Raw genomic sequence first — 13,518 nt, forward strand, 5'->3', positions numbered from 1 at the left:
AACTATCCAAAGAACAAAATTTTGGACTCTAAATAGTGATCTCAAAACACATCTTTAAAATCCCATGAGTTCACCATCCTTAGAGTCTCACCTTTTTCTTTAGACGTTTGTTCTCCAAGAAAGGACAGGAAAGGGTAATTAGAAATGAGAAAGGCAATATGTAATTAAAAATAATAATTAGAAATTAAAAAAAGAAAAACTACAGGAGGATGAGATATTATTTTAGGTAAACAAAGTAAGAATATTAATTATCAACAAAAAAATCTTGATTATGTTAAAAAGATAAGAACTATCAGGATAAACAAAGTACAAACATTATTTGGCTCAGAAGAACCAAATAATAATTTGAACTGACAAGATTTCATGAACAAAAATTTTAAAAGAATGCTGGATAAAATAAGAGAAGAGAGAAATCCAGTCATAAATTCTATTAACAAACTAGCGAAGAATAGCTAATAAAAGAGAGAGCTAGATTTATCCACATAGACCAAAGAGACGAATGTAGTTTTTAATGGTCTCACCTCTAGATTTATTTTCTGAGACAAAGTCATATCATAAAATCAGCAAGTTTGAAAACATCATTTACTTAGATGTTTCCAGTTCTGGTTACAGCATAAATTTATGAAAACATTTTTTTAAAGTATCTTTGTTAAACAACCACAACTTCTGAAATTTTTTACCAACCTCTCTTCTTAATTTGCTGTTTTCGTTTTCTGCTTCTTCATTTCGAAGAGCCAACTAGAAAAGTAAGTAAATAAACATATAAATAAAATTCAGCAGTAATTCAGTATAACACCAGGTTTTCACCTAATCGATTTAAATTTTAAATCTTCTGCAATAAAGTAGAGAATATTTAATTACTAAGGATTTCATGTTGACCTTAGACATGAATAATAAGACAAAAATTTTGAAAACTAAGAATTAGGAAGGATAAAACACATCGACTTTTGTTAAAAAGTATAAAAACAAAACCCGAAAAACTGTAAGCAAGTAACACAGAAAATAAAAAAATTATCCCCTTCCCCTAGCCAAATCCTAATAATGAGCAAGGTTCTGTCCAAGGTCTTTATCACTTTACAGTTGTTCTATGTCAGGACTAGAATATTGTTTACTTTCAGTGAACATTTCATTACTTATAAGTATACGGCAGTACATAATGGTTAAAAAAAATCAATCTTAAATCAGAGTGGCCAGGTTTATATACATTGTTCAACAATTTCCAGTAAAGCCGGAACAAGTCATTTAACATCTCTGAAATTCAGTTTTCTCATCTCTTATGTTTATATATAAGAATTAAGTATGATGTATATAAAGTCCTTAGCACAATGCTCATGCATGGAATAGCAAAAAATTTTGAAGTATTGTTTTCTTTTCTGCATATAAGTAATTCTACTTGTTGGGCAGCTACAGACCATATCAGAGCACCACCACCCTGCCCATGCACAGCTGATCCTCCATGGAGGGTGGAGATTGGTGGTCAGTGGTCACAGCCAGTCCTTGCAGGTGACTGGCCTGGGTAAATCCCTCCCCTTGACCTGCCAATAGCAATCAAGGCTCAAATACAAGTGAAAGGTGTGCTCAGCCCACATGAACAGTGCACCTTGAGTACCCAGCTTGGGTGACAGGGGAGGCTGAGCCACTGGACCTTACAGGACACCTACTACATTAAGCCATGCTACGAAGACAGGGAGTCATAGCATCTCTACCTAATACATAGAAACAAACACAGCCAAAATGCGGAGACAAATAAACATGGCCCAAATGAAAGTACAAAACAAAACTCCATTAAAAAAACTAAATAAAATGGAGATAAGTTCAAGGAACTTAGTGATGACCTCAGCAGCATAAAAAATATCCAGTCAAAACTAAAGGATATACTAACTGAAATAAAGAACAATTTATAGGGAAACAACAGTAGAGTGGATGAAGCCAAAAATCAAATCAATGATTTGGAACATAAAGAAGCAAAAAACCATCAGTCTGAACAAGAAAAAAGAATCCAAAAAAGAGGATAGTGTAAACAGCCTATAGGACAACTTTAAGAACTTCAACATTTACATCACAGGGTGCCAGAAGGAGAAGAGAAAGAGCAAGAAATTGGAAATCTATTTGAAAAAATCATGAAATAAAATTCCCTAATTTGGTGAAGGAAATAAGACATGCAAGTCAAGGAAGTGCAGAGAGTCACAAGATGAATTGATTGAGTCCCACTGCAAGACACATCATAATTAAAATACCAAAGATTAAAGATAATGAGAGAATTTTAATAGCAGCAAGATAAAAACAGTTAGATACCTACAGGGGGGTTCCCATGAGACTTTTAGCTGATTTCTCAAGAGAAATTTTGTAGGCTAGAAGGAATTGGCAAGAAGTATTTCAAGTCATGAAAACTGGAGACCTACAGCCAAGATTGCTCTACCCAGCAAAGCTAGCATTTAAATTTGAAGGGCCAATAGAGAGCTTCTCAGTCAAGAAAAAACTAAGAGTTCATCATCATCAAACCATTACTATATGAAATGTTAAAGTGACTTACTTAAGAAAAAGAAGATCAAAACTATGAACAAGATGGAAATAAATATATATCAACAATTGAATTTAAAAAATCAAGCGAAAAGCAGAGACAGAATCATGGATATGGAGAGCATTTTGATGGCTGCCAGATGGAAGGGGGGTGTCGGGGAATGGGTGTAGAGGTGAGAGGATTAAGAAGTACAAATAGTTACAGAATAGCCATAGGGTGTAAAGTACAGAACAGGAAATAGAGTAGCCAAAGAACTTGTATGCATGACGCACAGACATGAACAATGGTGTGGGGATTGCCTGAGGGAGTGGGGGTGCTGGGTGGAGGGGGGCAAAGGGGGATAAAGTGGGACAACTATAATGGCATAATCAAAAAAATATAGTTTAAAAAAGTAATTTCATTTGTAACTCTTTTCTTTAGTTTTCTTTTTTTCCTTGGACTTTGGAACATCACACTCTTGGTGTCTTTTCTTGAGCTGTTCCTTGAAACTTCTCTTCCTATTTCATTAGATATTTCTATGCCTCAGATCTGCCTAACAAGAATTCTATGGCTTCAACATCTAGGCTGATGACCCAAAAATCCTCATCTCTCCAGGGTCTCTTATGAATTCTATATCCACAGATATCCTTTCTAAATATGCACACAGAGACTTCAAACTTAACATGTACAAAACTGAGATAATAATCACAAACCTAAACTCCTCGTGTCCCATCTAAGTGAATTACACTATCCACTTATCCAGTGGCCCAACTAAGAAAATTAGGTGAATTCCCCACTCCTCCTTCTTCACCAACAACCCACCATTCAGCAAGTACTGTGGAGGGCTCTTTAGGTCCCTGTTCAGGTGCCAGCAGAGGTGGGAGCATGTACTCTGGTCTCGCAGAGCCCATCCCGGGGTTGTCACGGTTGGGGGGGAAATAAAATGAGTTGTTCCAGACATTTCTCTGTCTGACAGGACAGGGGAATGGCACTTCCCTCTAATGGAGAAGGCCCTGAGCCCCTGTGTCCAAAGGCTTTTACTGAAAGGGTTAGGTAATGGGGCTAAGTAATAGGAATGTACAAGTGATTTCATTACATCAGTATGTTAATGTTTACAGAGAACAGATGATGTTTTGAAGAAGACAAATGGCAGGAACACACTGATTTACATGGGTCCAAGGGGAGATGAGTAACATGAGAGTGTAAACATAATAGCGCCAAAGGGTTTAGGGTCAGGGTCTGTGAATTTCCTTCTTGGCATGAGCTGGCTATCAGAGCTTTTGAGGGAAAAACAGAGCATGCTTTAAAGAATTTACTTCTAGATCTGATTTCCCTGGGGAACCGCCTGATCTAGTTTAGGGCTCTCTCCAGTATTGTTTCAAACCTGGGCTGGGCAGGGGATCAGAGCCGCAAAGAGATAAGGAGACTTCTTTCAGATAGAATGAGGACCCCGGCCATATCAAAGCCAAGGGGTGAGGGTCTTTTTGCCCTTTCTCCATGTCCCCAAAGTTCTTCCCTGAAACCCATGAAGCAGTTCCTGTCTTAGGTTGCCCCCGCCATCGAGGCATCTTACCCGTCATTGACTAACCAGCCATCCTCCAGGGCCAAGCAGGGTGATGTGAGGGAGGCAGGGGCTGTGCCCCTGCCAGGGAGACAGGTTTTGTCTCCTCAGTGGCCTGTTTTCCCAAGGCCTCCTTGATTAGTTCCAGCCCTGGTGCCCTCTTGCCTATCAACAGGGCTACAGTTCCTGAAACCAGACAGGACGTTTCCCAACAATGTCCAATTATACCTACATCTCTCAAACGTGTATATGCCCCTAACCCCCCTCAGTCATTACTTTAATTATTTCATTATTACAATTGCCTTAAATGTCTCCTCACTAGTCTTTGCCTCCTTTAAATCCACTCTCTACAGTGTGAACTTTAAAAGCATAGAACTGATTGTGATAGTTTCGTGTTCAAAATTCTTCATTGGCTTCTTTTAGAAAAAAGACCAAATTCCTCAGGAATAAGCTTTTGCTTACCTTTCCAGAATATCACACATGTTAAAACTGGAAGGCAGGATATAGTACAGTGGTTAAGAGCATAGACTCTTGAGTAAATCTGGATTCAAATCTTGGCTTTACCACTTGTTAGTTGTGTAACTATGGGCAGTTATTCTTATTGTGTCTCAGTTTCTTCATGTGTAGCATGGATGAAATGTCACCTATTTCATATAAGTATCAGATGAGGAATAGTCAATTAATGTGTATAAAGTGGCCCCTAGTAAAGACTTTATGCTATTTTTTATCTAAATTCTAGCCAAAATAAATAATTGTAGTTTCCTGACTATACCATGCTCTCTTTCTGCTAGGTCTTAGTGAATACTGTATCTTCTACTCACAATGCCCTTTTCACCCTGGCTGTGGCGGCTCAGTGGACTGAGCACCACTGGCCTGCGAATCTAAAAGTTGCCAGTTCCATTCCCAGTCAAGGCACATGCCTAGGTTGTGGGAAAGGTCCCCAGCTGGGGGTATGTTAGAGGCAACCAATCAATATTTCTCTCCCTCTTTCTCTAAGAATAAATAAATAAAATCTTAAAAAACAAACAAACAAATATAAATGCCATTTTCTTAACCACCATGTACATCCCATTCGCTTTGCCAGGCTAACTTCAGGTCTCAGTTTACAGATTACTCCTTGAAACTCAGACTGATTTAGGTATTACTCCCCAGAGTAGTCCAAAATATTCTTCTATGCAAAAATTTATGCCCCCAGGGTATTATCTCCACATTACAATTATTGATTGTAAATGTCACTGAGAAACAGAATATAGTTAGATGCCCGCTACATTTCTAGTATTTAGCAAATTATCTGGCATGCTGTAAAATGCTCAGTAAAACTGAATGACTAGTTACTGATAAACAAGATATCGTCAAAGCAGCTCATAGCCATATACCATCTTAAGGAACCCAGCGGCTACAAAGGTACACAGGTCATATATTCAAGTTTTCTTTGTTTGTGCCTGTGAATAAAGATAATAATCTAAGATATGAATGAACAGGTAGTTCTGATTAGCTAAGGGTGTGTGATATGAATAGTATAAAGTTGACTAACAAATGAACTACCTATACAGAAAACCACACAGAGATACCCCTAAGCAACTGCATTACTGTATAGCACAGGTTGGATCCTTAGTGATTATTAAGAAATCCATAGGTCTGTTACGTTTTACTGAGTCAACAAAACAGATAATGCTCTAAAACCTTAAACTTAACCTTTAGGTGGGATTAATCCATACTTTTTTCACTGTATGACTCTTACAAATTATACAGATATATCAAGAATAAGGATTTTTTTTCTTACAAATCAATATATGATGGATTCTCTTTAAGTAGAAACCAAAAAAAATCACTGATGTTTATCTAAAATTTACAACCATTTACTTCTAAGAGAACAATAGATGATATAAGATTATCAGGATGCAATACAATATTGACCTTCAAAAGAACACAAAGGTAGAAAAAGCTTCTGGGCATCACAGATAGGACCGTTACCACATTTAGGCACTAAATTCTGTACTAAGTTTACTGACAGCTGAGGCACAATAAAAAAATATGTTATTTTCTGACATGAAATACAAATTTACCTATAAAAAACCCAATTGTTCCTCAAACAAAACTTAAGTGACATTGCATGAATTATTTTATAAATTACAAGACTAATATAAGAGGTAATAGCAGCATCTTTGTATAAAAGATGAAATGTCATGATTTAAAATACTCATTGATTTACAAAATAACGTCATCAACATACTTAAGAACTCATATATTCCATAAAGTACACCTGAAAATAAGAAATATGATTAATCATTATTGAATACACCATTAAAAGATTAATTTCTAAGCCTATTATTAATATAAATAAATACAAAAAAATACCTTTTCCCCCAAATAAACTATGGCAAATTTTTAAAAAAATCAAATTTTGAATGTCTATTAATTTCTTCATATCAATTTTCCAGACCAAGTCATCAATGTAAGTAGATAATTCTAGTCCTCAGAAATGTATACTTCTAAATATAAAGAATTAATCTCCAAGTCATATTCACTAGAAGTACCTGATCCATTATATTTTAAAGATGTGATGACAACAAAAATTGTGATATAAAACCTTAGAGATAAGCATAGAGCAGTTTTCACATATAAAAACAAAAATTGATATTGTTATCAATAATTATAAAAAGCATGAGCAGGTTTTTTTTCAGGTAACTTGAAGGGTTAAAATTCATTGAAAAAAATGTGCCTTACTTGTTCATTAACTTTCTTCTCTTTCTCCAACTCCTTTTCCATGTCCTCCAATTCTCTATCTTTCTGTTCCAATTGCTTTTCCAGTTGGCGAATTTCATCACGTAAAAAACGGGTGTCACGTCCACCTGTAGACTGCAGTGCCATCTTAAAGTAATAAACCAAAAATATAAATTATGTAATCACATTATATTTGGAGATGCAAATAAATCAACAACATACAATTTTCTTGATTTTAAATATGTATTATAATCAGCATCAGATGTTCAAAATCATGTTAGTTTAAAAACTATTTTTTTAAAAAATTTAGCTTATTTAAGCTTTAGTTTGCAGGCTGACAACCCCCTGAGCTTTTCCGGAGCCCCCTAGTGCTATGAAGAATTGACCATCAATTACTCAGGCTCTACTATAGCTTCTGAGCCAAACTAAACTGCGAAATCACAGAACATAGATGATGAACTATCTAAGCTTCCCCTGAGCATCAAAGCTCTGAAACCAGGCTCCAAACCAGCCAGGGCTCCATCCCAGTCACTGAACCCTGGTGCTCTTAAACCTGCCTTTAAACTCATAGTACAGACTACTTAGACCAGTGTTATTCAACAGGACTTTCTAGGATAATAGAAATGTTCTCTACACCCTCCAGTATAGCAGCCATTATCCACATGTGGCTATTGAGTTCTTTGAAATGTGGCTAGTGAAACTAAAGAACTGAATGTTTAATTTTAACTATAATGAATTTAAATGTAAATAGCCACAAATCGTTAGTGCTACTGTATTGGACAGCCTACCTACAAACTAAAGGCTTCTGAACATATCCTCCCTTCCTCCTTTTAAAGTCTAATCCTTTTTTATCACATTCCTTTCCACATTCTCAGGAATCTCAATGTATTCAGTTTCCTAACAATACATTGATATTTTGGTTCTTGGCTTTCTCAAAAGCTGTTTCTTCTACCATACACTCTGTCACTATTCCTCAAATTCCCATGTGCCTCACTCCACCTGTTATTTGTAATCCTTTGTATATCTCTCTAGACTGTAGACTCTATGAGATTATTGAATCTTTTTATTTTGTTCATGATTGGATGCTCAATTCTTAATAGAATTTAAGGTAAATAATAGGCATATGAAATACATACTGAACAAATAATTATGAATACAATATCATTCTTGTGATGTTTCCAGCCAATAATAATTCAAAAATATGAAAATAATTCCAAATAAAAATTAACAACAATTACACCCTAGAGAATACAGAAGGACATACCTCCAGTTCATTTTCCAGTTTCATCACTTTAGTTTTTAATTGATTTTCTATTAAAAAAAGATAAATGTTTCAATTGGTCAGACTTATCAAGCTTTTAAGTAAATTTCAATAAAATAATAAAAATTAATTCTTTTTAAAAATTCCATTATGATTATAAGAGGAAAAACACTATTCTGTAACAGACCCATAAGTGGTAGTTATCTTTGAAAGTAAATTGCATACACAAATGTTATAGACTATATTAAAGATAATTCTCTATTGCTTGGTAAATAAATGGAATCCACTATCTAACATTATATACTTTTTCCAAGGTATTTACCAAATTTTGCTTGTTCTTCTCCAGCTTTATCAACTTCTTCCAAAGCCAGCTCTACTTCTTGAGCTTTCATCTAAACATTTAAAAAAGTGACTTTAATATGCTTTTACATTAGAATGTAACAACTGAAAATAAGAATTTTATTTGTTCTCCCAATAGTTAGTGTCTACAGTGCCTGTCACATGGAGACACTCAGTAAATAAAATAAATGATTTTCTTCCCTAAGGCTATAATTTCTAGATTCTTAACAGTTTAAAACATGTTTCCTCTTTTCCCCTCAAGTCTTATATCCAGTATTGCAACTTCTCCTTTTGTAATGTCTTCCACAATCTCTTTTTTCCTATTCTAATTGTCATTAGTCTCAATTTGTCCTATTAACATACCTAATTTAGCCTTTCTAAGGCATATTTTTGTATCTATCAATTTTGGCTCAAAAACCTTTAATGAAGCCTTATTGCTGACAGCATAAAACTTAAGTCCTCAACAAGGCTGTCAAAATATACTCACCATTTATTTCCTCTGCAAGATGCTATAAACTCTCCATAGTTGTCTCTTCAAATGTAAAGAATATGCACGTTTTCAATTTCCAGCTTTTATTTGTGGTAATCTCCACCTCCAGTATCTCCTTAACATTTTTCCACTGCCTTCCATTTACCTAAAACAACTCATCAGTCTTTGACCTTTACGAGGTCTTCTCACACTTAACTCTATTCCCCTTCTAACGAATCCCTATAAATAGTCATCTTCATTTTTCATTTCTACCTCAGGATTATGCTAACATAATTAACATAAGACTTCCCTATGTTATTTTCAAGTATATTCATTTTGTTTCCCCTACACATTCTTTTAGGAACTTTAGAGCAAAAACGAGCAGTTTTGCACACTAAAATTCTCAATCACATTTAAGGTATCTCATTTCTTACTGGTGATTTAGATATTACAAAGTACTTTCACAAAGATTAACTTATTTAAAGAACAGATCCTTCCATTTCTGAAGTCAAAACTGTTATAGAAATCTACTACATACAAACCTTCATTAGTGACTGAGTAATTCTGAAAAGGTGTATCACATTTTCTTGACTTTCATTTATTAGGTCATTTACTTCCACCTAAGTAAACAGAAAAGCAACTATTTTATAACCCTTAAGCAAAATATAAAAATTCTTCCAGTTATACCATTCAGTCAATCGGGGACAACTTAGATTAATTATATTTGTATGTATATATCTATGCATTATTTATCAGCACCTTGGATAAAGAAACCAATAAATTATCTGCCAATTCTTCTTGACGAGGCAGGTCATCTGGATCAACTTTTATTATTTCTTTCCAGTTTATATTAGGTGGCATCTTGAATTCTTTAACAATGCTTTACCTTCTGTAACAAAACAGGTGGGTATTAGCATTTTCAAAAACAGTAAACAGCGTTATTGTTTTTACAGTAGTTTACAGTCTTTATATATTACATTATTATAACTATGGTGTTAAGAGCAAAGGCTCCTTCCTTAACTTTGTTAACAGCTAAGTGGGTAAAATAGCCTTCATCAAAATTATAGCAGCTGGCACAAATCATCAGTTATTGTACTGGCTAAATAAACTATGACAGCTCGCTTACTAAAACTAACCTAGGTCAGAACTAAGATTTTTGAGTCATCATCTCCACGCTCTTTACCACCAAAGCACGCGCGAACATCTAAAGGTGCCAAGCGCCGGGTGCTTGGAAGGCTGAAACTGACGCCTGATTCGGAGAATCAAGAACTGGGGATGGGGGGTGGAGGTAGTGCGGAAATAAACAATTGAAATGAGTGCATCTGGGTCGGAGTAAACAGGGCTGAAGCAAGAAGGGAGATAGATTCAGGACCAAAAACTAAGGTGCGGGGCAGTTGGGCTATTGCACACAGGCCCTAAGGCTTAAAGAACCTGCGTGGGAAGAGATTCGCTGATCCTGCTCACCAGCATCCACCCACCAAGCCTGGCAAACGGCGTAGGCTTCTTATCTACCGCATCTACCCCGGGCCCCGCAGCTATGCTGGACGGCTCCCCAGAGCGGTTCCAACCGGACACTAGATCCCGCCAACTAGTTCAGAGAAGCAATAGCGGCAGCGACGGCTGCTAGGCGACACCACTCCCCACCCAGTCGAAGCCGGAACAAGGTCCCGGATGCAAAAGGAGCATCTATTTCACGACCGTGGGTGAGGCTTTACGTTTAGATTCCTCAGCACGGTCCCTGGACTCCGTTTTAAGGATAAGAAGAAGGCGTAGGGTTAGGACTCCAAATCCCAGAGTACTGGTTTTCTTGGAGGCTGTGCATCCTGGGAACTGAAGTCCCTGCGAAGTGGAGGTAGGCCTTTCCCGGCGTGCAATGCGGGAGGCTGCGACTATACTGGGGCCGGCAAGGCTTCTACCGGAGGCAGGAGGTGTAGTAGCTACTGAGGCGCGTCTGCTCGGGTGACCTGAATGAAGTAGATCATGATTATTTCTTCGGTGGCTTTGCTGGCTGGCCTGATTTTCCTGAGATTTCCTTAAGCCTCCACCTGGTGGAACCACTCCCAGGTGAGGTCAGAGGGTCGGTCCGCGACGGGGGAGGAGTTGAGGGGTGCGGTCCCAGCTAAGAAAGCTCCTACCTTTGGGGAGGAAAGGCCAGGTCAGAGTCTGAAAGATGGAAAGACTCTACCTTCTCAGGCGTTTCCAAGCTATGCTCTGAGTGATGATCTCTGTAAAAAGAAAGGAGGAGGGAAATTAGCCTTTTGGGTTTCAGAATCTGTCTCTGCACAGTGGGGGGCTGCGCGATCGAGGTCATGATTTGGGCGCGAGCGAAGAACTGAGAAGACACCGCATCCTCCGATCCCGCCCGCCTTACCTGTAGCGCGTATATCTTTGCTGATTGCAGGACTTGAAGGTTGAGGAGAGGAGTTAGCATAGAGTGAAGGCTCTAGAGTGAAGGAGTTACTGCCTGTCTGGCCACTGCTGGGGATGGAGAGAGAAGGGGCCTCAGTATCCACCGTTCACGTTGCTGTCACTCGGTTACCGAGGGCGCCCTTTATGAAAACGCCTTCTCAGGTGTTTACAACTCTTGCTTGCTCAAGTTTTGCTCATCCCTCTGCTCTCAGCCATTCTGGAGTATAATACACCACGAGGTAACTTTCTCAAGAAGCTTGTAGACTTGAACTCTAAATGGCATTTTCAACTGTTAGGACTAGTGCCTCTCTTTCTCCTCTCTTTTTTTTAAGCATTTTTTTTTCTTACTATAATTGATAATAAAGTTTTCTGTTGAAAATAAATAATAGGTTTCTTTCCAAAACACGTGGTTGGACAATAGCTCAGTAGAAATAGCTTAATAAAAAATAAAAACAAATACTGATTTTTGAGAGATGTTTAAAGATATTCATCAGATTTGTAAGAATGATCATTTTTGTCTAATCCTTTCCTGAAATATGATTTGCCAAATACTATTAATCATCTTTTTTTTTTTTTTAAGTGTGCTCTACATTATATCCGCAGAACTTATAACTGGAAATTTGTAACTTTTGACCAATTCGGTTTCATTTCTGTGAGGGTTTTGTTTTATTTTGTTTTTTTGATTTCACATATAAATGAGAGCATACAATATTAGCCTTTCTCTATCTGACTTATTTCACTATGCTTAGTACCCTCAGGGTCCGTTCATGCAAATGGCACATTTTCTCATTTTTATGGCTGACTAATAGTCTATTGTAATATACAACACATTTTCTTTTCTTCCTTTTTTGTTCTTTCTTTTTTGAGAAAGAGGGAAAGGAAGAGTGAGAGAGGAAGAAACAAGCTTCAGTTTGTTGTTCCACCCATTTATGCACTCATTGGTTGATGCTTGTATGTGCTCTGTGGATGGAACCCACAACCTTGGTGCATCAGGGATGCTCATATCAGGACAAAGCTCTAACCATCTGAGCTACAACATCTGCAATAAATATGGGGGTGCAGATACCTCTTATAGAGTGATTTCATTTCCCTCTGATATATATCCAGAAGTGGAATTAGGGACAATATGGTAGTTCTGTTTTTAATTTTTCAAGGAACCTCCATACTGTTTTCCATAGTGGCTGCACCAATTTACATTCCCACCAACAGTGTACATCCTCCCAACACTTATCTCTTGTCTTTTGATGACAGCCATTCTAATAGGCGTTAAGTGATAGCTCATTGTGGTTTTGATTTGCATTTCACTGATGATTTGCAATAAACAACTTTTCATTTACCTGTTGGCCCTTTGTGTCTTGGGAAAGGGTTTCTCTGCCCATTTTTAATGTGATTATTTGTTGTGTGTGGTGTTTCTTTATTCCTTCTTTCTTTTGAAGTTGAGTGTGTGAGTTTATTATGTAATTTGGGTATTAGGTGCTTATCAGATATATATTTGCAAATATTTTCTCCTATTCCATATAGGTTTTGTTTTCATTTCATTGATGGTTTCCTTTACTGTGCAGAAGCTTTTTAGTTTGACATAGACACACTTATTTGGGCTGTTGCCCTTGCTTTTGGTTTTAAGTCCAAAAAATCAATGCCAAGACCAGTGTCAAGGGGTTACTACCTGTTTTTTTCTAGGATTTATATGACTCCGGACTTATGTTCAAGTCTTTAATTCATTTTGAGTTGATTTTTGTAAGTAGTATAAGATAGTGGTCCACCTTTCGTTCTTATGCATGTGGCTCTCCAGTTTTCCCAATACCATTTATTAAAGACACTGTCCTTTCCTCATTGTATATTCTTGGTCCCTTTATTTCTGGGCTCTCTATTCTGTTTCATTGGTGGGGGGTGTATGTGTATGTGTTTATACCAATACCATACTGATCTGCTTACTATAGCTTTGTCATTAAAACTTGATGGCAATCCACTGAAATAGGAGCTTATATGTCCTCATTTTTCAACTAAATTGAGAAACTGAGGCTTGGAGAGGTTAAGTACTCTGCTCACACTTAAATAATGTGATTGAACATGGCTCTTTCTGGCTGGAAGACCTGCTTATAACTGCTATACTGCCTCCGCGGCATGCTGTGAACAAATATTCATAAAGTACTTGTACTTCAGTCTTGCAATTTATATTAAATATTTCATATTCTGATTATGTAACTTTATTCAAGAAGTTGAATTAAATATTCTTGATGTTCTGTGATTTTGAT

The 13,518-nt window shown here is 36.9% G+C and overlaps 2 protein-coding genes across 2 annotated transcripts in view; one reads left to right on the forward strand and one right to left on the reverse strand.

Moving 5' to 3' along the window:
• CEP290 (centrosomal protein 290) overlaps window positions 1–9,763 on the reverse strand; it is a 95,873-nt gene extending 86,110 nt beyond the window's left edge. Inside the window, exons 1-6 of the mRNA XM_054580176.1 lie at window positions 9,614–9,763; window positions 9,397–9,474; window positions 8,369–8,438; window positions 8,050–8,096; window positions 6,789–6,932; window positions 685–738 (exon numbers count right to left, since the gene is read on the reverse strand). Of these exons, the coding sequence (XP_054436151.1) occupies window positions 685–738; window positions 6,789–6,932; window positions 8,050–8,096; window positions 8,369–8,438; window positions 9,397–9,474; window positions 9,614–9,715 (495 nt within the window). The 5' untranslated portion in view covers window positions 9,716–9,763. The remainder of the gene's footprint in view (window positions 1–684; window positions 739–6,788; window positions 6,933–8,049; window positions 8,097–8,368; window positions 8,439–9,396; window positions 9,475–9,613) is intronic.
• A 977-nt stretch (window positions 9,764–10,740) lies between these two features.
• Window positions 10,741–13,518, forward strand: part of TMTC3 (transmembrane O-mannosyltransferase targeting cadherins 3) — a 67,210-nt gene continuing 64,432 nt past the window's right edge. Inside the window, exon 1 of the mRNA XM_054580177.1 lies at window positions 10,741–10,918. The gene's annotated coding sequence lies outside the window, so the exon portion shown is untranslated. The remainder of the gene's footprint in view (window positions 10,919–13,518) is intronic.

The sequence above is a fragment of the Pteronotus mesoamericanus genome, unplaced genomic scaffold (assembly GCF_021234165.1).
Source record: "Pteronotus mesoamericanus isolate MK-2021 breed Mesoamerican mustached bat unplaced genomic scaffold, CSHL_Meso_final contig_56, whole genome shotgun sequence".
NCBI classification, from domain to species: Eukaryota; Metazoa; Chordata; class Mammalia; order Chiroptera; family Mormoopidae; genus Pteronotus; species Pteronotus mesoamericanus.